The sequence below is a fragment of the Chinchilla lanigera genome, unplaced genomic scaffold (assembly GCF_000276665.1).
Source record: "Chinchilla lanigera isolate Chin_1 unplaced genomic scaffold, ChiLan1.0 scaffold00012, whole genome shotgun sequence".
Taxonomy (NCBI): domain Eukaryota; kingdom Metazoa; phylum Chordata; class Mammalia; order Rodentia; family Chinchillidae; genus Chinchilla; species Chinchilla lanigera.
The window spans coordinates 16,665,976-16,688,215 of NW_004955413.1; the positions used below are offsets into that span (position 1 = coordinate 16,665,976).

Here is a 22,240-nt window from a genome sequence, read left to right on the forward strand (position 1 = left end):
AGAAACAAACAAACAAAGAAATAGAGCAGTAGCAGCATACCCGTATCACAAACATAAACAAATAAGAGCAAGAACATTCAAAGTGATACAGGGTCCAAAGACAAAATAATACCAATCAACAGTGGTTGTTATATTACATATCACTATCCTCAACTATGTTGCTCAGATTACCAGATGTAAGAATGGAAGATTGTCAAACCATTAAAGAGAATAAGAAAATAACTATTAGATAAAACATTAGAGATAATACAGAGTTTCACTGGACAAGATGGTAAGAACTCACCATGGTAATTCCATTGTCTACTGTTACCTTCAAATCAGTCGCTCAGATTACCAGATATAAGCATGCAAAACTGATCAGAATATAAAAAATTTTAAGCATTAATTGTTCCTTTCAATATACCATCAGACATCAGCAATACAGTTATTACAGCTATTATATGAAGTAATTTTAGTCATCTATATGAAGTAATTTTCATTTCTATTTTGAGCCCTCTGCTTTTGTAAAAAGTATATACACAAAATATAAATTATCATTTATATGAATATGATTCTCATTATTTGATTTCATAAAATCAAAGTGAGGTACAGATTTATTTGTTTTGCTTTTTCTATACAGAATATAAGCTAGATAGGTAATATTTACTATATACTATAAGGGCAGTTGAGACACTAATAGATGATTCAATAGAAAATTTAAATGAGTAAAGAAAGAGTACTAAAGTTGGATTCAAAAATCACTGAGGAAAATTGAAGTGGGTAACTAAAGGAAAACTTCTATAATTTTATTTACTGATAAAATACTTAATAGGGATAAATAATTGGGTTGGGTGGAATGAATACCTGGGAGAGTAGAATATTTTGATAAAAGGATGGGGTGATTGAGGTGATGAATATGAAGAAAATTTCAACAATCCTTTTAGATTAAACTATGGAAAGGTATGTGGTAAGGAGCAGGTGAGGAGATGGTTTAGTCAAAATAAAAACATGGCTGAATCTGCTGTGTACATTATTTTACGTAGTTATACTGCTGAGTATATCCTCAGTTCCTTGACTTACTAGTCCTTTATTCTTTCCACCAAAGGGAATCTCTTGGTTATAACCTTTGTTAGCTACTTTGGAGCCAAACTTCACAGGCCAAGAATAATCGGAGCAGGGTGCCTTATCATGGGAATGGGGACTCTACTCATCGCCATGCCTCAGTTCTTCATGGAGCAGTAAGTCTACGGCAGCCATTTTCTTCCAGCCTTTTCCAGTGACTTTATTTCTCCCTTCCATAGTTGCAACTGACTATTTAAATTGATGTTTAAAACATGATGATTTTATATCTTATTTTCACTTCTTACATCTTTGGAGAAAGTTTCAGAACAGTTCATAACAACACTAATGACAATAATCTGTAAGACATATTGACATACTACATACTACTGTATATTGATGTCATGATTAAAGAGAAAATTTTGCTGATATACTATGAGTCAAATGCTTTCATTTGGCTGTACAAGCACTGTATATAAATTTAAAAAATTAACAACATGTAGCAAATGTCCAATGGGTCATGAATGAATGTTACAGAGAATAAATACTGGATCATGTTACTTAATATTTATAAGCATTAGTTTTGGAATATTAAAAATAATACTTAGTTAATAATATTGTTGATATTTCAAATGACACAGGTAAAATGCTCATCAAAATTCTTAACATAAGTAGTAACTTTGTTATTATTTTTGTGTTTTTATTATTTTGTTGTTATCAATCTTCCTTAGTAAATTAAGCCCCCTACTTTTTTTTTTGAGACAAAGTCTTGCTATGTAGGTCAGACTGGCCATGAAATGACTATGTAGCCCAGGCTGGCCCTGAACTCCCAGCAAATCCTCATGTCTCTGCCTCCCATGTTCCACTGGGATTGCAAGGTTGCACCACCGTGCCCAGCCATGATACCTAGTTTTGAGCTGTAATGAAAAATGCTTTTGTCATAAAGGTGTTATTTATAAGTTGAAGGATATGTTTATTTATTCATTATCTAATGTCTGCCACTTACAAGGTGCTATTGCAGGTAATGGAGCTGTTCAATGAGAAAACAAAATACAAAGAAACACACCCAGTACTTTTTCTCATGAAGTTTGCTCTCTATCAAGGTTTAATACAAGAACTTTTCAACTTTTTGTAGAATAAGTCAAAACAAGGGTATGCATTGTTATTCTCTGAAAGACTATTATACTCTGCCTAGCAGAAATACCCTTGATATCTAACAAAATCTAGTAACCATGGATATTAGTCGTTAATGGCCTATTACCAACAGGCTGTTAGGTTTCTTGTGTCTTAGCTCATCTAATTTATGAATTTACCACATCTTTGTTCTAGGTTAGGATAATGGGAGAAAAACCTGTGCCCTCATGGAAATTATGAGGAAGAGACAGAAAGTAAATAATGACATAGTGTGTGTGATCATGATAACTATAGAGAAAAATCACCCACTGAGGACACATAAGGAGTGGGTTTATGTGTAGGGAAATACATTTTAGAGTTTTAAGGAGGTGGTAGTCTTTGAGGAAGACCTGAAAAAAGGTCCATGTAGATATCTGGAGAAGATTGCTTCTGTCCTACCTGAAGCGGGAGTGCAGTGTTCCTGCAACAGAAGAGTCTGGAGTGTGGATGAGCTGAGGAGGACTGAGGAGACTCAGGTGGAAACAGCAAGGAGAAAGCACAAGAGATGAAACTTAGAACTTGGTAGGAAATGGAGGGTGTGTTTAGGTTAATTCTCAAACTTTGATGGACATTTGAGTGCCCTGAGGCTCTCAGTCAAACATAGATGATGATTCAGTACCTCCTGGTTTAGGGCTGAGACATTCTAATCTGGTTGGTTCTCAGATCATTCTTTGAGTACTAGGCTGGCAATAACTTGAGGAGCTTAGTTAGGTTCTCCTCCTAACTAAGGCAAACCATTGTAGAGTCAGGAGCAATGTGAGATTAAACATCCTGTATTATTTTAAAGATTGACTCTGTTGGGACAAGCTGGCAAAATGGAAAGTAGGAATCTACTGTAGAATTTCATGCATTATAGTCAAGATTGCACACATTAGAATTTGAATACGTCAGAATTAAAGCCCCTAAATTAATGACACCATTAGTTCCCCATTCAATCACTTATTTTTCTCTATACCACATATATAGCTCTCATTTTACAGCTAAGAATATTAAACCTAAAGGGGTTAATTTTTCTGAGAGAGTCATCACAGGAAGTGGCAGAAGAGGCACTTGCATTAAGATCCTCTTTATTCAAAACCTAAGCAATTATGTTTGCCACAGTTACCTTTTGACAGAAGTAATTGAGAAAGTTCAAATAATTAAATAATTTAAAAGTACCTCATAATCACTGTCAATGCTCACTTTAACTGTCTCGGTAGTAATTTATGAAATTATATTTACTGTGATTTCAATATTAAATGTCTCCTGTATAGTTGGGAACTGAAACCAGTTAACCTCAGTCAATAACTCTTAACCTATTTTGGTCAAAGATCCATTTGATAAAATGCTGAAAACTGAGACATTCTTCCTTTGAGAGATTTACATGAAAACACACCTGCAAAATGTTTTCACTTTTTCAGTGGGGTTCATGGACCCACTGAATAGTAGTTCATGCAAAATAGATGTGAAGTACTCACTTAGCAACTTGTATATTTTAACTCAGTATAGCTTTTTCCTTTCCATGATGAAATAATCAGGTCTTTACCATTAATATTTCAACTGTATTACTGTGATTACTAGCCTCTAGTAATAGTCACTAGCCTCTAGTGACATAGTATTTACACAAAATAAGAAGATACTTTGTGGTATATTTTTTTACTATGGTACTTCTTCCCTGAAGGGTAAAAATGAATCAGAGATCTTGGCTCATAAGAGACTGTCTTAGTTACTTTACTCTCACTGCTGTGACAAATACCCGATGCTCCAAATTAAAGAAGGGAAGGTTTATTTAGCTCACAGTTTGTTGAAGTTTCATCCAATAATCAGCTGGCTCCAAGGCAGGGTGGCATGGCACAGGAGCAACCATTCATGGCAGCAGAAGACAGCAAAAAGCAAGAAGAGCAAAAGGGAGAGAACAAGCCTTTTTTTCTCCTCCATTATATTGTAAATAGGCTACCTGCCCTCAGGTGGGTATAACACTCACTTTACCTCCATGCCCTCCTCTTGCACAGGCTCAGGATGTATACAAAGTGAGGACTCTGGCTCCTTCTGAATCACCTACTTAAGTTGTAAAAATTCTCAATTCTGAAGTTGACACAATGTATCAACCATTACAAACCACCCCTTGTCAACTTGGCAACAGACATATTTCTTTAAACTGGTTTCCAGTTCCAAAGGCATGCTTATTCTTATAATTTCATGACTTGAACATTATAACATAGGTTTAACAATCCTTAAGATCCAGTATTAAGTCTATCAACATTATATTACATCACAACCATAACATTCTGCCCCTAGGTCCCCAAAGACTCATGCACATCCCTTTATGCAAAAGGCATTTAGTCCATCTCTAAGAGTTGCCAAAGTCGTAGGAGTTTCAGCATTGCTGAAAAAGTCCAAGTCCCAAGTCTCCTCTGAGATATAAGAAAATTCTTAGCTGCAAGCCCCTGTACAATGAAAACAAAGTTAAACACTTCCAATATTTAATGACACAAGATAAACATTTTTATTATGAAAGTTACAAACAGGGGTATACAAAGGATTGGACCCAAAGCAAGTCCAAAATCCATCAGGACAAACATTATGTCCTGTAGTTCCAAATCCAGCATCTGAAGCAATCTGTGGCAAGTTGTGAGCCCCAAAGTGCTTGTGTGACTCCACCCCTGTGGCACTTTTGGTGGTGTAGCTCCCATGGCTTCTCTCTTAGTCCTGATTTTTTCCCTCTTTGCAAATTTCCTTAGATATTCTACATTCCTGGTTTTTCCAAACTTCTGGGGTCTCCACGCACCTTCAGCTTCTCACTCACAGCTTCACACACTGCCCTCTCAGGGACACACTGTGTGGCCTCCAGGCCTTCTGAAATCAAGGGGGAAGGCTTTTTAGCCCCACAACTCTTGCATTCTGCATGTACCTAAAACCAGTACCATGTGGATGATGCCAAGGTCTGCTGCAAGGCAGAGCAATAGCCAGGCTTTCCTCTCTCTTGGCTGCAGGGGTTGAATGCCTGGATCACTGGGTACTCGGAATCCAATTCTGAGGAACAATTTTATACGGTGCTGCCATTCTGGATCATGATGTTCTGTGGCTCTCTCCTCAAAGCAAAGTCTTTTACTTTTACAGTTGGGAGGCTGCAAAGGGTGGAGACTTGCTGCTTCTAGTGATGCCCTGAGGACATCTTTTATATTCTCCTGTTCCTTCTCAGTAGCCAAGGTCACCTCTGCTTTACAGGAGTTTCCTTTCTGGTGAAAGTCACATTTTGATTCATGCTGCTGGGCTCTTTGCTCTTGATTCGCAACATAAACCTGGCTAAAACCCCCCAAAATAGCCACGCCACTGCCTCAACATTAGGCTGCCTTGAAATTTCTTCTGCCAAATTAATTAGCCCTGAATCTGAGTCTCAGGCAAAGTCTTTGGTCACAAGCAAAATGTATCAACTACTACAGGGATAGTCAGAAAGAGGTTGTGGAGGTAGGAGATTGTAGACAACATTACCACAGTTCAACCAGTGAACACTGGCTCAGAAGCCATCATAACCTTAGAAACAGAGGAACAGATGGAATTATAAACAACTTGGAGCTAGATTAATAAACTGTAGAGGAAAGGCAGAAAATCGTCTGGATAAACGGTTCAAAAAGCCACATATCATTATCTAATCTTTAAAATCAGCCTTGCAATTGTTCTATTAAAGTTAAAATCCTAAATATAGTGTCCTAATGGCCCAAAATTGTTAAATGACTACTTTTTCCTCTGGCTTAGAGGTAGCCATGATTTTGTTAAATTTGTACTCTCTTGCACCAAGGAAATTGATGACTTGTAGTCATTATCTTCTATTAAAGTGAGCATCTAGCAATACTTTCTGATTTTATTTTCTTTCACTGAGTGACTGGCCAGCCCAGGTATAATATCTGTGGGCCAGATATTATTTCCTCTTTAGCAAGCAGATTTACAGTGGTGGTTCCATTCGTAATTCAGATTAAGTGATATCTGCAAGTTCACCCAGATGTCCCAAGGAGTTGTGGAGCATGTGTATGATGTTTTTAGCAGGATGTTAATGAGTCTTTCCTAAGAAAATTTTTTTTTCACACAGGTACAGGTATGAGAAATATTCGCCTTTCTCTAATTCTACTCTTAGCATCTCTCCCTGTCTCCTGGAGTCAAGCAGTCAGTTACCAGTTTCAGTTGTGGGGAAATCACAATCCAAAATAAGTGACGGTAAGATTTTTTTTTTTTTTTTTAGTTTGACTTCACTAAGCAAACTATTTTTACCATATATTTACATAATGATATGCTCTAGTATGGACTGAAAAGATTTTGTTTTTAAAAGCTTTATTATTTAAATGGATATTAAAGTGTCATACAGTCCCTAGAATGTAAAGGAGTATAATATGAGATCCTAAGAAAACATATAGATGATCAAATCTTATGGAAGAAGCAGTAGTTACTGGTGACTAGGAAAATATTCCAGTGGTTCCAAGTAAGATGGGCTTGTTAAGCCAGGTAACACTATTTTAGCACAAACATATCTCAGTCAAGTGCTCAGAGGTGAAAGAAATATAATTTCTCCTCCCATAAAAGTATGTAATTTCTTGTTCAATACCTTTTCATCAGAGTGGCAAAAACTTCATTTCAATTTGTCCTTTAACCTGCATCTTTCTCCCCCAAGTGTTGCCTACATTCTGGGGAGCCTGCATAGCAGCTAGAGGAGCAGTTGTTGTGAGGGGTTGGTTTGATCAGCCCTGTGTCAGTTAACAGATCCGGAACCCATCTGGTTACAGTATGTTCGTACAAGAAGCAGACAGGTGGTCGCCTTATGTTTAGCTCACACCCATTTTAGCATAGTTGCTCTCTCTGAGAAAGAAGAGACTATCTTGAGTAGAGGGAAATAATTTCACTTCCCACAAGCATTAGAATGCAGGGAACTCTGTCAGCCGGTCTGGTGTTCCATGTGACTATAATATGAAGCAACAGTGACGCATCTGAGCCACCCTTGGGAACATGGGACTCATCTCCTCTCTGTCACTGTTGACACTGGAATCCCTGACAGGATCTGCAGGCAGGGATGCTGAGCTGTGCTGTGAAGCTATTTCCAACCTGGGGTCTTGCAAGCTCCCCGGGCTCTGCTAGTCAAGGTGGAATAGATCATTCTTGCTCACAGAGGCTACAGATGTATGTACCATTGTGATAGCTCCAGAATTCAGTATGAGAAAAGAGAGTGCATCCTTCCTCCTCCCTTCAGCAGAATTATAATGCCCACCCCACCACCTTCCACCCCCATCTCATGGCTTGCTCCTTGCCCAGGGAACAGGTTCCTATGCAGGCAGCACTGAAACCTTTTATACATCTACTGTCTAGCCAAACTTTCTTATATATCTGCTGTCTAGCCAAACTTCTGTCCTTTCCATAGAGGCTTTCTCGCCCAGTAATATCTTCCTTAATACTGTTGAAATGTCTTTTCTGGGGTGATGAGCACTTAAAGCCTGGCTATTCAAATGGAAAGAAGGGCCAGCGGCTCAAAATATATGGAAATATGGGAGAGGGAAGGAAAAGCAGTGGACATAAAAATGCAAAAATATTTATCCAGCAATCTGAAAAGAAGGAAAAGAAAAACATTCTAGAAGAGAATGAAAAAAAGTGATCGATGCATTCAGAAGGACAAGTTCAAGTCAATGGACAAGAAAAAAAGGTGTGTTTATGTATTACAATGGATAACAACCTTAATTTAGGTCCACATATAAGGACAAGTTGCTGACTAAAGAGTTTGGAACTTCACTGTACAGTCCCTGAAGAGTTTTGTTTATTTCTTTTGCTTTTGATAAGCAGGAAAGAGACATATAAATGATACCACAACTAGTTAGAAAACATTTAACTTTTACTGTAGAAAGTAAAACATAGGACTTAGAATCAAGGAATTAAATTATTCTTCATGCAAGAGGACAAATTAACAGGGTACTAAGCATAAGAATTACTTCCTAATTATTTTCTTTCTTGCCTCACATCCTACTTCATTCAAGTTCTTTTCCTTAGATACAGTAAACATAAGTCTTATCCCAAAGATGAGAGTGAGGATAGATATGGGACATGAGATGGGAGTACAGTACAGCTCAGCATGTGGTGATTCTACTGAGCTCACACAATCCCGCCATTTTCCCCCACAACACTCTGGAGCAAGGTTGATTGATCTCAGAACCTTCCAGGATGGTGAATCTGTGTCCCATTCTGTGCTGTCCAGGGTGGTATCTACTAGCCACGTGTGATTACTGAGTACTGGAATATTGCTAGTGTAGGGAGGAACTAAATTTTTAATTTTATTTAATTTTAGAATTTTAATTTAAAATATATGTAGTGTATTTGTACCCCCCAATAATTCTTTTAGGGAAATTCATATAAACTATCTCCTCTCATTTAATTCTCATGGTACCCATTAAATATAAATTTTATGGTCCTTATTTTCTCATTTTGTCCATGAGAAAGTACCTCAAAGGAGCGAACTGAGGTACCTGACATGAAATAGTAAGTAGGCAGCCTTGTCTGTCCTGGGGCCATGGAAGTAACAGCAATGCAGCATGGATCTGGTAGGTTCTTGTCTTTAAAAGCCTTTGTCCATATGCTTAAATAGGGACATGTAGTTTGTGGCAACTGTATTACAAAATACAACTCTATAGTGCCCATACAACCTTCAGTATAAATTTATCGACATGGCTCTAAGTATTACACAGATGTTAGGGCTAGATGTGGCGTTGCAGTCAATTTTTAGATACAAAATTCCCACCCTATTTTGGGGAGCAGGATAGAAACCCAGAAAAGATTTAAATGAAAATTTCATGGTCAGTTGGGTACTTTTCTAGAGGAGATAGAATCAAGCTAAAATCAATGTGAGTTCAGTTTTCTTTTCTGTTACATAGTCTGATTTGCTGGTTTAAAGGTGTGCAACTCACCTCTTCATAACCCCTACTTCTCAATCAGAAGTCATTTTTGGGTTAGTAATAGGTAAGGATAACCCCCACCTAATAGGACTGTTAGGGGGATTCAGTTTTAAAGGTCTGTAAAGCACAACTCACTATGTGGCAAGAGGCTACATTCAGATGTTAGTACCAGAGGTGGCTAACATTATCAATTTTATTAAAGTGGTTAATCTCTTTAGAACTTTTTTTCATTTATAACATGCATGTTTCTATTATGATATGGCTTTTATGAACATGCTTATAATTGTTAGCTTTGAATTTTACTTGTAAAAGTTCTTTTTGTTGGAATATTCATACAGCTGAGGCATAATAATTTTTATAGGGGTTTTTTGGGGGAGCATTAAAATTGGTTAGTCACTAATAAATGTAATTATAGATAGTACTGCCCTGTGCTGAGGATCAACCACATAAAATTTTGCATTTCAGATAAAATTTTCTCAATGATAAAATTGCATGTGATTTCTGTTGAAAGACAGAAAAATCTAAAAGTTAAGGTAAGAAAGACTTGGCTCAGAATTTGCCCTAGACAGGCTGCTGGATGGAGTGTAGGGATGCAAGCAGCCCTGGGTAGGAACAAAGGGAAAAGAAGAAACTAAGATGTGAAGGAAACGAGAAGAAAAAAGAAATCAAGCTCCCAGGTTGAGACTCTTGGATATTTAATTGTGTAAGAGACTGAAGTCAGAAAACATTTTGGAGTTTATTTAAACTCATCAGATTAGTACGGCTGCAGATTTCACTTTTGCATTCTAGCTCAGATTTAGACCCCATCGTGGAAATTCCGAATAAATATTTAGTTTTGATCGTGGTCTCATTTTAATCCTCTTGTTTGCTTTCCCTTCAAGAATGTGACGTGGATGCCAGCTCCTCCATGTGGGTTTATGTGTTCCTGGGAAATCTTCTTCGTGGGTTAGGAGAAACTCCTATCCAGCCACTGGGCATTGCCTATCTGGATGACTTTGCCAGTGAAGACAGTGCTGCATTTTACATTGGTAATGCCCACCTGGTCACACTGGGAAGTAGGATGTCTACTCTACTCCATCGCGTACTAACATGGGTGTAGAAAGTTGTATTCTTCACTCACCACTCCTTTGTTCAGTGAACATATTTCTGAAGTATACACTCAGGATTTGGATGATGAAGATACTTCATAATTTAGAAAGAGCTATTGTATTATGTACAGAATGCCAGATTAGAAGAAAATACCCATGAGCTCAATTGCAATGACATAGGACCTGGTAAAAGTATCTTTGTGGCCTTCAGATTCCACACATTATTTTTACTAGGATATTTCTTTTTTTTTTTTTTTTTTTTTTTTTTTTTTTCCTCTGGTACCGGGAACCAAACTCACGACCTTGCACTTGCCAGGCAGGCGCTTTGCCGCTGAGCTAAATCCCCAGCCCTTACTAGAATAAGTATATCATTGAGGCACCTAGGCGTGACAATTTTGATACAATTTTTTCTGCAGTGCTAGAAACTGCTTTCCATTCTGTATGTATGAATTACTTAAAACATCTTTTGTTTTCCTGTGGGAAATTGGCAGTGGTTAATTCCTGGATCTGGATAACAGGTAGAAATAAATAAAGAAAAGTATAAATAGGATAGGAGCAAGCCGTGAGGATATCCCATTTCTGAAACAGCTTCCTGAGGACAGACCAACAGCTAAAGTCACAAAAAAAATGGCAGCAGAGGCAAATTTTCAAGGCCAGATGCATCTAAGCAGCATTCACTGGACACCTTTTATGCCCTAGAATTAAGCTAGAAACTAGGCTTACAGTTTCACACATCAACCTTGACTTGTTGGAGTTTTGATCTTTTCGAGGGTCTACCATTCAAGTATGGTGGGCAGGATTTAAGAGGTCCTCACCTACATGGACTGTATGGACTGTCCCTGGCTATGCACTAGAGAGCTCCAGGGTATTCTACTTACAGCCAAGCAGGCCAGAATTACCAACATAGCACTTGCTTTCATCAAAAATTGCAACATAAGTCAGAAACTGGCAGTGGCACAAAATCTCCATCATATGCACTTGGCAAAGGGTCTAGAGATGGAAGAGAAGCATCAGCAGGAATCTCCTTCCTCTCCAGGAGGCCATTTGTGCTCCTTGCCTTCTCTTCTGTTCTGCAAAGGGCCTGGAAACTGCTATTTATTCCACCACCTGGAAGCTGCTATTTATTTACATCAACCTCTGTGGACTGTGTGTACTTTGAGCTCTGCAGTGAAATGAAAGGTAGATGGAGATGTTTTGCAGCAAGGGCAGCCAGACATAGTGCCCTTTTATGCAATCTGTTCCATTCACCTGCTAAGGATGCCCCGCTGGTCTGGAACAGTCTGCTACGAAGCCCAGGTCTTTTGCTGGGAGCTTCCTGCAATCTGCACAAGCTCTCCTTTGAAAACCAGTCCCGCAGAATCAGCATGAATGGACACACTTTTCCACTAAGGTGGAAGAAATCAATTTTAATGTCAAGATGAATCTCATGTTTAACTGACCGTAAAACATTTTGAAAGGCTGCCAAAGTTAGTATACTTCCAAATTTTCACAGTGGACAACCTAATCCTAGAAACTAAAATTTGCCTGCTTCTGGGAAATTAACTTCTTCAGAGTCTTGGCATTATTTTCTAAGAGGCAGTTAATGCCTTAAAAGTGCTCATTCTTCGCCCAAAGCAGAGAATGATTTATTTCCCGATTCAGTGTGGTTGAAAAAAGGGCAAATTAAACACACAGCAATGAGAACTTGAAACATCTGCAGCTACTTACTGAATCTCACTCACATTTCTTGTTTAAAATTTTATTAATTTATCAAAACAAATAAATGGTAGCATTTTTTTTCTTTTTCTTTTGGTACAGGGTGTGTGCAGACGGTTGCAATTATTGGACCAATTTTTGGCTTCCTGCTAGGCTCATTATGTGCCAAACTGTATGTGGATATTGGCTTTGTAGACCTAGGTAAGGGCGGGGTATTTTTATTTATTCACCTTACTTTGGTTACTGTTACTTTTTAAATGGGAGCACTGTGGAAAATATCAAATTATCCTTTTAATAAAATGTGAGGGTGTTAATCTTTATAAAATGAGAAGAGTCCATGGTAAATCTATCACTAGAATTACCACATGCATTAATAGATGGAATATAAAAAAAATAGGTGGTGATTAGAACTGGATGACCTGTAGTTTGTTATTAAGATGTCTCCTACTTCGCTTTTGGTTTACCAGTTCAAATGTATTTGAACAGAGTTGAGACTATCTATGGCTACTTGTTGGCTTTTGTTGGTTTCAGGTGTGTCAATATTTATTACACTTACATCACTTGTCAATGTAAATACTTCCAGAGACACCAAGGATTAAAAATCTCTGGCAACCAAGCCTTTCTCATGCTTTCATTCTTTTTCTTTCCTCAGTGAACCTTGTTTTCTTTTTTTTAAGATGAAGGCATATTATAGCAAGACTAACTTTCCTTTTAGGAGATTGCTTGTTCAGGATGCAAATGGGAAGAGGCTGATACCCCCAAGGCTATTAATTTGTTTCCATCCCTGTGAGAAATACCCCTTAGAAATAGATAGCATTCACCCATTTTTTTCTTTATAAAAATAAGTCCAAAAGGCAATTAGAGGCAGGAAAATAAGCTACACTAAAACGAAATCTGGTACTGCATGTTGAAGCCATTGTGTGTTAAAATGCAAAATTCTTGCACTTTTCAGTCAAATAAACTGAAATGTGTGTTCCAAAATGTTTATTCGTTCATGACCTCCCTCAAAATTACTTTATGTTTAATCTGTCACAAATTCTGCTCTACAATATTGACCCCAATTATTGAGTTCTTTGACTTCATGTAGTTTAAAATGCAGAAGTGGAGACTGCTATACAGGAGACAGAGCACAGGTGTGGGAATTGTACACAGAAGCATCATTCAGGAGAAGCAATTGATATGCAGTGATAAACCAGTGATCACATTTTACCTCCTATAATGCAGTGGCATTGAACCTGCTTGCAAAAGAACATGTGTTTATATTCCTGTGCTTCCTTAGTGTGGTAAATGTATAGGGACCTGTTTGATAGCTTCTTTCTGAGAATAAAAGAAAAAAAGCCACTTGTTTGATTCAGAAAAACAAATTTTCACTTGGAAGTCAGATGAGAAATGATGTAACATTTTTCTGATAAAATTGAAGTTTTATTTACATATACATAGCTTGCTTCAGAGCTAAATAAAATATCATTAATTACCATGTAATAAATAATGTTTTGCTGGTTTAATCAGAGTGAGCCTTAAGTTTACCGCCTGTGCAATAAGAGCTTTACAATAGATCTGGGCAGGTCATTGTACAGTGTAACTTGTTAAGTAAAATCTTAAACAGATATTCAATCTGCAAGCCAAATGGAAGTCACACTGATGTGGAGGAAGTAGGCGGTGTAGGAAGTATTGAGCCATCCTAATTCTCCCTCACACATCACCGCCTGCTACCAGGAGTCTCACTGCAGAGCAGAGCGCAGAGGGAAAATCATGAGACACCCTTGCAGAATTTACTTTAAATTGGAGGAACAAAAGAAGAAAATATCATCCTTCAAAAATACTCTTTTCCCTTTAACAAGCAAATTAATAATATTGAAAATAAACATATATACCTGTGTATCATGTACACATTATTAGGTAATTTTAAGGATGCGATAGAACTAGTGGTAGGACTGATTTTTTTAAAGTGCATTTCAACAACTTGGCTTTGATCTACATGCTTCTTAGCTATCCTCTCTGCCTTTCAGACCATGTTACCATTACCCCGAAGGATCCTCAGTGGGTAGGCGCCTGGTGGCTTGGGTATCTGATAGCAGGAATCATAAGTCTTCTTGCAGCTGTGCCTTTCTGGTGTTTACCTAAGAGCCTACCAAGACCCCAAAGTAGAGAAGACTCTAATTCTTCAGAGAAATCCAAGTTTATTACAGATGATCATATAAAATACCAAACACATGCCGAAGAAAAAGGAAAAATAATGGAAATGGCAAGAGGTAAGTCGGATTTTTCTTGATTTGGCAGTAGTTTCTGTTTTCATGCTGGGATGTTAAGGGATTCATAAACAATACCACTCTCATCTTCTCCTGCATCAAAAAAAATAGAAACCTTACAGGAAGCAGAAATGAAGATATAAAAGTCAGCATTCATATTGGAAAACTGATTAAACCACGTGACCAGAACCCTTCATAACCTTCCTTGCATATATCCCTTCTCTCTCATGCTTCCTCAGTTTAATCTCTACAATTGCTTTTACCCAGGATTGCTGTTTTGCGTGAGTCTAGGGGACAGGAACAAAAAAGAATCAGTCTCTAGGGCTTGCGGCCTTTTGATAGATGAGATCCTCCCACTGCAGAAGTGTGTTTTAATGCATGTGTTGTACTATGATCAAAGAAGTGAGTGCGGGGGTGGAGTTGAGAGTGGGGACAAAAGGCCAGAAGTGTTCTAATGAATTCTCTCCATGGAAATGGACCACTAGGAGATTAGCTCCATTCCCCCTTCACTTCAAGTAATGCTTCATATACATTTGCAGAAATTCTTCACTTTCTAACTCTTTTGCCACAAAATAGGAAGGAGAAGAATGCCAAAGCTCTATTCTAATGCGAAAGTACATTCCTTAAGGTTAAAGCAGATACCTTTCCTATTTCTCTCCCTGTGACCAAAATGTGAATTTGAAAAATAGAGACCCCAAACCTGAGGGTACGCCCTGCCTACAGCTCCCAGCTGTCTTGGTCTTTGACTCCATATTACTTAAAGAAATCTGTTTCTGAATTTTTGCTGTGAGATAATCTGTATTATATGCTTACAGGAGTGGGTGCTTGTGTCTGGATTTTTACCTGGCCAGACTGCAACTTTTTTGTACCACTGATTTAACAACACACCTATGGTGTATCTATGAACCACACTGCAACCACTCCAGTTTCTGGACAAGGGGACTCAGCCATCTACCTCCTGCTGCCAGGGCTGTGTCTTCTACTCACTGTGACACTGTCCTGCATTACTCTGTATTGTTTTACAGATTTTGTTCCATCACTGAGGAGTCTCTTTGGAAACCCAGTGTATTTCTTGTATTTGTGTGCAAGCACCGTCCAGTTCAATTCTCTCTTTGGCATGGTGACGTATAAACCGAAGTACATCGAGCAGCAGTATGGGCAGTCATCCTCTAAGGCCAACTTTGTTATCGGTATGCTCCTCTGTCCTCCGTGCTGTCCCCCAGGCACTGCCTTACCTGCATCTTGTTAACTCTCAGTAACCTTCAACTGTCCCAGTACTTACAGACTTAAGGTAGCCTAGGGCATTTTAGATGACATCAAAAAGCAAGTGAAACAATGTAGCCGAATAAAGTATTTGGTCTGTGGCAGGACTGTACAGCAAGTGTTATTCATAACCGTGAGTATGTGACCTAGAGAGAACTGCTTACAGTTCTCAAAGAAGTAACGTCATATGGACCCAATGTATATTTTATTAGGGATGGTTATTGCTGAGTAGCTGTGTTTCAAGTGCAGCTGAAACCTCACAACAGTAATGATTATACGTGGACAGTTTCTGGAATGATATAAAATGGTGAATTAGATAGGGTAAAAGGTGTTTACCATGACACGAACATTGCATTTGTCCAGTGAAAAGACTATTCTGATTCCTGGTGATTGAGTTATTTAAGAGTTGTGCTTTTTTTACCGCAGTTGAAATGTTGCAGAAACCAATATCAAACCAAATGGAAGATTTTTTGCACCAAGGATCTAGAAGTCAACTTGTATTATGCTAGGGGGCTGGGGAACCTGGGGGTTCAAATCACCAGCCCAGAGTCAGGTTTGAGTTCAGTTTAAATACAGTTTGCAAGTGGGAAGAACAAAGCTGATAACAGGTTATTACATGATTGGTTACATGCATTGAGTCATATGTTGTCAAGAAAATAGATTTACTTAAAAGGAATTGTATATCATAAAGTAAGAACATTCTGGGAAGGAGGGGAGGGGTGTGAACAGAGCAAGTAGAGTTAAATGGGTCCTTGACTGGGCCAGTCTGATCCAGACATGAAGTCCTTGACACAAGCTGGAAACAATATATACTTTTTTAACTAAGGAAAACACAAGCTAGACACAGTCAAGTTGGCCCAGTGCATTATCAAAGAGAAGGAGATAGTCAGGCTGACTGAATTTAACAAGCTAGCTACATGACAGGCAGCACGAGCATAGTTCCAGGCTGTGAACTGATTCCTAACTTTTGCTGTAAAATATCTATAAGTCTGTCATTCTATAAGTGTGCCCTTAGAGTAAGTCACTAATCAGAATAGCATTCAAGGGCCAAGAAAAGCACGAAGAAATAAAGGGGAAGCAGATTCTATAACATCTGACCATTCCCCTGGAAGTAACCAGATATTTTAAAAGCTGGGTTAGTTTCTTTAGTCCAAGAAGATGTCATTTAATGTTACTGGTTTAAGATAGAAAATATATTCTATTTCTTTTTACGTGTTCCTTTATGATGGGAGACTCCATTGGTTTAACATAATTTCTTCCACATAGGAGATGTTAAAAATCACTCTATGTATCTAGCTCTGCAAGCAAGCAAGCAAGCGAACAAACAAAAAACCAAACTGCTGAGCCTATTTGGGGATGCAATTTCCTATAATAATCCTCTCTGATGAATATTTGGCTGATGCTAATCTAAAAGAATCTTTTTTGGGGCCTTCTCCAAATTACTAGAATTTAAGAGACTCGGTAACTGAACCTTTTCACTTTTAACATTAACTGGCTCAAATTAATTGAATCACATTATTTTATGCTTGACCTGAAAAAATATTTTAGATTTTTCCTCAAACTCTCATCCATGCCAGTGATGCTTTATACTGGTTTTACAAAGACTATATGAGGAATGCAAATTTGAAATGTTTTTTCTTCATTTTAGCTTTGATATTTTTATTGAGTTATAACTTATAATTCACAGTTTAGTCTGCAAAATTTACAGCTCAGCTGAATAAATGTTTACATACATATCAGGGTAGTACCCACAACTGAGAAACCATAGCACCTTTTAAGAGCCCATAGGATCTCTTTAGTCAAAATTTTTCCATAAAGCGTATACTTATTGTAAAATCTATCATCATAGATCAGTCTTGCCTATTTTCGAGATTCACACATAAATCGAAAAGTGAATATTCTTCTTTTTTGTCTAGCGTACTTCAACTGAAGTGAAACCTAAGATTCATCCATGCTGTTGTACACAGCAGTTGCTTTGTTTTTTTTCACTGTTGTACAACAATCTACTACTTGAATATACCTGCATTTATTCATTTTATTGCTGATGGACATTTGGGTTGTATGTTGCCTTTTGCTATTATAATTAACATTGCTGTGTCTATTCTACATAGTATATACTGGTGAGTTGATATGCCTACTTCTTTTGGCTACACCATGGCATACAACTGTTGGGCGATAGGGACTATGTGTCTATGTAGATATTGCCAAACACAACATGGTTCTGCAAGTCAAATACTAGTATTAAAAGCATAAGAGCATTCCAATTGATCCACATCCTTGTCAGCATTGGTTTTGTCAGTCTTTTCACAATAACCATTCTTCTGGGATATGGGATGTTGTCTTTGTCACTTTCTCATTGCTGGGACAAAATACCTAATACCCAAAAGTTAAGAGTAGGGGTTTATTTTGCCTCATGATTTCAGTTCATGGTTGGCTGGCTCCAGAAAGAAATAATGTGGTAGGAGAACCCGGGCAGAGGACAGCTGCTCCTCCCATGGCAGCCAGAAAGCAGAATGGAGACAGGAGCTGGGGAGGGAGAGAGACCCTTCCAAGTCATGCCCCAGTGACCCACCCATTCCAACTATGCCCCACTTCCTCAAAGCACACGGGGCTCTGTTTATTCCTCTAATTAGTCCATTAATCCTAAACTGTACGATGGCCCCTTGAGCCCATCAACTTCCAAGAGTACCACCCTGAAAACGTGAGAATTTGGGGGGATTTTTTTTTTTCCGTACCAGGAATTGAACTCATGACCTTGTGCTTGCCAGGCAGGCACTGTGCCAGTGAGCTAAATCCCCAGCCCCTTGGGGGAATATTTTGGATCTAAACCATAACGCATGATATCTCATTGTCACTAAATTTGCATTTACCTGATTATTATTGATGTTGAGCACTTTTGTATAGGCTCATATGTCATTTCAACATTGTCTTTTTCTACTGCATTCCATTCCATTCCATTCCATTCCATTCCATTCCATTCCATTCCATTCCATTCCGTTCCGTTCCGTTCCGTTCCGTTCCGTTCCCTTCTGTTCCATCCGTTTCATTGCATTCCTTTCCGTTCCGTTCCATTCTGTTCCATTGTGTTCCCTTCCATTCCATTTCTATTTCATTCTATTCCGTCCTATTCCATACTATTCTATACTATTCTACCCTACCCTGTTCTGTTCTGATCTGATCTATTCTATTCTATTCTATTCTATTCTATTCTATTCTATTCTATTCTATTCTATTCTTTCTATTCTATTCCTTCTATACTATTCCATTCTGTCATTGCCCCATTTTACTTTTTGCTTATGGATCTTCTTTATGTATTTGTTGGAGAACTGTATATTTTCCTTGATACAAGTTCTTCATTGCACATAATGTTATAAATACTTTCTCACAAACTTCTTGCCTTTTCATTCTGCTTATGGTGAGTCTCTTAATTGTATTTAGGTTTCATTTTTTATTTGTTTCCTTTTCATTAGTCTTATTTTAATTGTTTTGAAAAATCCTTGTTAAACCTCAAGTTTATCAAACTGTTTTTTAAATTATTTCTACTAATATTGGATTTTAATATTTAACTCTTTTAGCTTTCACATACATTATAGATTTATTTCAAGTCAGCTTTTCTGCTGAAGAAAAGGGTCATGGTTCAATGAAAATAAGAAAGACCATTTTTCTCCATGAACGGAAGTAATAGGATGCATTATTAAGTATGTGTTCATTTTTCATTATTGAATAATGTGCTTCAGGGCACTGAAATTTTTCCTCACTTCAATGATGAATAAGTTTTAAATTTTCAGATTGAAAAGTGAGTTTCTTAAAGGAAAATTAAGAGCATTAGTTAAAGGAGCTTATAATAGAAAATTGAATTATATGTAATTACATTCATTTGGTATGTAATAATTGAAATACTTTTTACCTAAAAAATTACTTTTAAAGATCATTTTCATAGATGAAAGAAGCTGACATTCTAAGAGATTCAGTAACCTGCCCAATATTACACATACAGATCACTAACGTGTCCATCATGAGATAATCAGGCATAAAAAAAAAATTCTCTAGTTTCTGGATGGCTATTCAATCTGTAGTACTTTAAGTGACATTATTCATAGAAGTCCATCAATTAATTTTTCCCTGTCAGATTTCTAAAGAAGAAAATATTGACCTAGACTTTCATCAAATACCCTTGGTGTGTGATAGCAGATGAGAGTAACCACATATTTCTGTGTTAAAATGACAAAACTTTGTATCTTTTTTTTTTTTTTTCTGGTACCGGGAATCAAACTCACGACCTTGTGCTTGCCAGGCAGGCGCTGTGCCGCTGAGCTAAATCCCCAGCCCCCAAAACTTTGTAATAGTGTATCAGGAACCATTGCACAGATTTTTGTTGTTCTTGTTGTTTGTTTTTAATTTTGTTTTTTTGTATAATGGCTTAGAAAGTTTGTGTAGTGCCCATATGTTTCTGTTAGAGATTTGCAAATTGGTGTATTTTTCTTGTTTCTCAGGGCTCATCAACATCCCTGCAGTGGCCCTTGGGATATTCTCGGGGGGAGTAGTCATGAAAAAATTCAGACTCAGCCTGTGCGGAGCTGCAAAACTCTACTTGGGATCATCTGTCTTTGGTTACCTCCTCTTCCTTTCCTTATTTGCCTTGGGCTGTGAAAACTCTGATGTGGCAGGACTCACTGTCTCCTACCAAGGGTATGTGTTCTGATGAATTACTTTGAGGAGATTGGCTTGTTTAATCCAATTAATTATTGATAGAATTTTAAAACAGAATTTCGACTTTTAGGGATTGTAAATATGGAAAAAGAATTATTTTATCATGGAATAGCTGATAGTACTAAAGTTTTAGAATCTGTTGTCACAAAAGTTTGTCATTTACTTTGAATTTGAATATCTTAGAGAAATATAAAAAAAATGCTAAATCTGCATCTTCCATGAGAGAATCAATGCAGGTGAAACAACATGAGAGTGGAAATACAGACCTTGAATCTTGTCTCTGCCTAGTTTTAGTAAAGTTATATCTTATGGCTTATTTAAACCAGTCCATTTTCACTTTTGAATTTCTGATATAGAAATAATAACACTTGCCTTTTAAGGTTTCATAATGTTTAAGTAAGGTAATGTGCATGAAAGTGATTAGTCCTTGCCTGATGCAAAATAGAGCTGCATTCATGACAGCACTTGTACTTTCCCCCTTTGGACTCTCTGAGGGGGTTGGTCTGCACTGTCTCCTATGGTCTCTGGTGTGCTTGAGTCTTGAGAAGATTCAGAAGAGAATGGCTGTCCTGCAACCCACTGATTCCCTGAACAGCTCTCTTTGGCTGGGTATCTTACAGTGGGTCTCAAGAATATTATCTTTCTTTGTAATTGATGCTGTCAGATGTTTGTTATCCTTAATGGGGTAGGGATGAGATCACTTAATATCCAGTCTGTCTCTTTTCAGACAAGGCAGGCTTTTGTGTGACCTATTTTCCTTTTTCCTATTAAGAATCCTTCCCAGCAGTCCTTCTCCTAGCATGAGTTCCCAGAGTTACTTTCTTCCTCTCCCACCTGTTTTTTAAAAGGTATTATTGAGTGTCTTCCACATGCCAGGCAGACCTCCCTGGTCATATCTGTCTGACTGCCTGGAACTCTGCTAGTGGCTCAAAGGCAAACATCTGGGAGACTCTACTGTGTTCTGCCTGTTCCAAAAATCTTGCTGATGACTTGCTTTGCTGCTCTTTTCCTATTTCTCCTTTATTCTCCCCCATCTTATCATTGTGTTCTAAGCTCCGTTTCTTTCTTTGACCTGGTTTCTTCTGCTGGTGAATGAACACAGGCTATCATTTGAGCCATCTAACATATTACAGAAAATTGATGAATGCAAAGTTAAGAATCATGTCTTCTGGAGTTACCATAGTGACATTGTTTGATTCAGTTAAGTATCCTCTTGTTTGCTAACAGTCAGCAGTGTAGATTAAGAAAGATAATCATAGTGCAGCCTGGTGGCACACACTTGTGATGTCAGCACTTTGCGGCTGAGGCAGGAAGACTGCAAGTTCTGGCTTATCATGGGCAAGTCAGTGAGACCCTGGCTCAAAATTAAAGATTAAAACAGGCTAGGGATGTAGCCCAGTGAAAAGACCCTAGGATCAATCCCCAGTAGAGTAACAAATGGTAGTTGTCAATATAAATTACAAGAGCCTTCTGGAAGGAATGGAAGACCTACTTTAACTGTGTCTCTCTAATCTTCATGGTAGGTGGACAAAGATAGAGTAATGCATATTTTGCAATTTACACAATATCCTTTTTCACTTTCTCACTTATATTCTCCAAACATCTTTTTGTGGAAAGTTTTGTTACTTCATTTAAAGGAAATTGAGTTTAAAAAAGTCAGTTAGCATCTCCAAAATTAATATCTATCAATGCCAGCTCTTGGGTTTGAAGACAGAGGAGATCCAAAGTAGAATGTAGACTTTACATCATTCCATAGCTAAGCTTGAAGCAAACTCATATGCAGACAATAACAGCAAACTTTTAAAGTTCACATGAAAAGCATACTTACATAATAAAATAGTAACTTTTAAAAAATACAAGATAATACATTCCCTGAGTACAAGCCTCTTCAAAGCAGTCACGTTGAAATATGTTAACCTTGATAGAACTGACATAACTCTATCATTGTTAAAAAGTTCTCAGACTACTCCTTTGAAATTGCTTTGCATATTTTTTAGAACATCCTCAACAAGGAAAAGATTCAACCTCTGAGAATAGTTTTGCTCTTGGGAACAATCAAAATAAATAGCAATATCACTAGGAAAATTTCTCATGTCTCAACATAAACTATTTGGAAAGCAAA

General features: G+C 37.7%; 1 protein-coding gene across 2 annotated transcripts in view; it reads left to right on the forward strand.

Annotated features, from left to right (window-relative positions):
* Positions 1 to 22,240, forward strand: part of Slco1c1 (solute carrier organic anion transporter family, member 1C1) — a 50,984-nt gene that overhangs the window by 11,321 nt on the left and 17,423 nt on the right. The window contains exons 4-10 of one of the 2 annotated variants that reach the window (XM_005379046.2): positions 1,085 to 1,217; positions 6,278 to 6,402; positions 9,995 to 10,141; positions 11,999 to 12,097; positions 13,906 to 14,148; positions 15,171 to 15,335; positions 19,902 to 20,097. In XM_005379046.2, coding sequence (XP_005379103.1) covers positions 1,085 to 1,217; positions 6,278 to 6,402; positions 9,995 to 10,141; positions 11,999 to 12,097; positions 13,906 to 14,148; positions 15,171 to 15,335; positions 19,902 to 20,097 — 1,108 coding nt within the window. Of the gene's footprint in view, positions 1 to 1,084; positions 1,218 to 6,277; positions 6,403 to 9,994; positions 10,142 to 11,998; positions 12,098 to 13,905; positions 14,149 to 15,170; positions 15,336 to 19,901; positions 20,098 to 22,240 lie in introns of those variants that run through there. The other variant, XM_005379049.2, reaches the window with a different exon arrangement.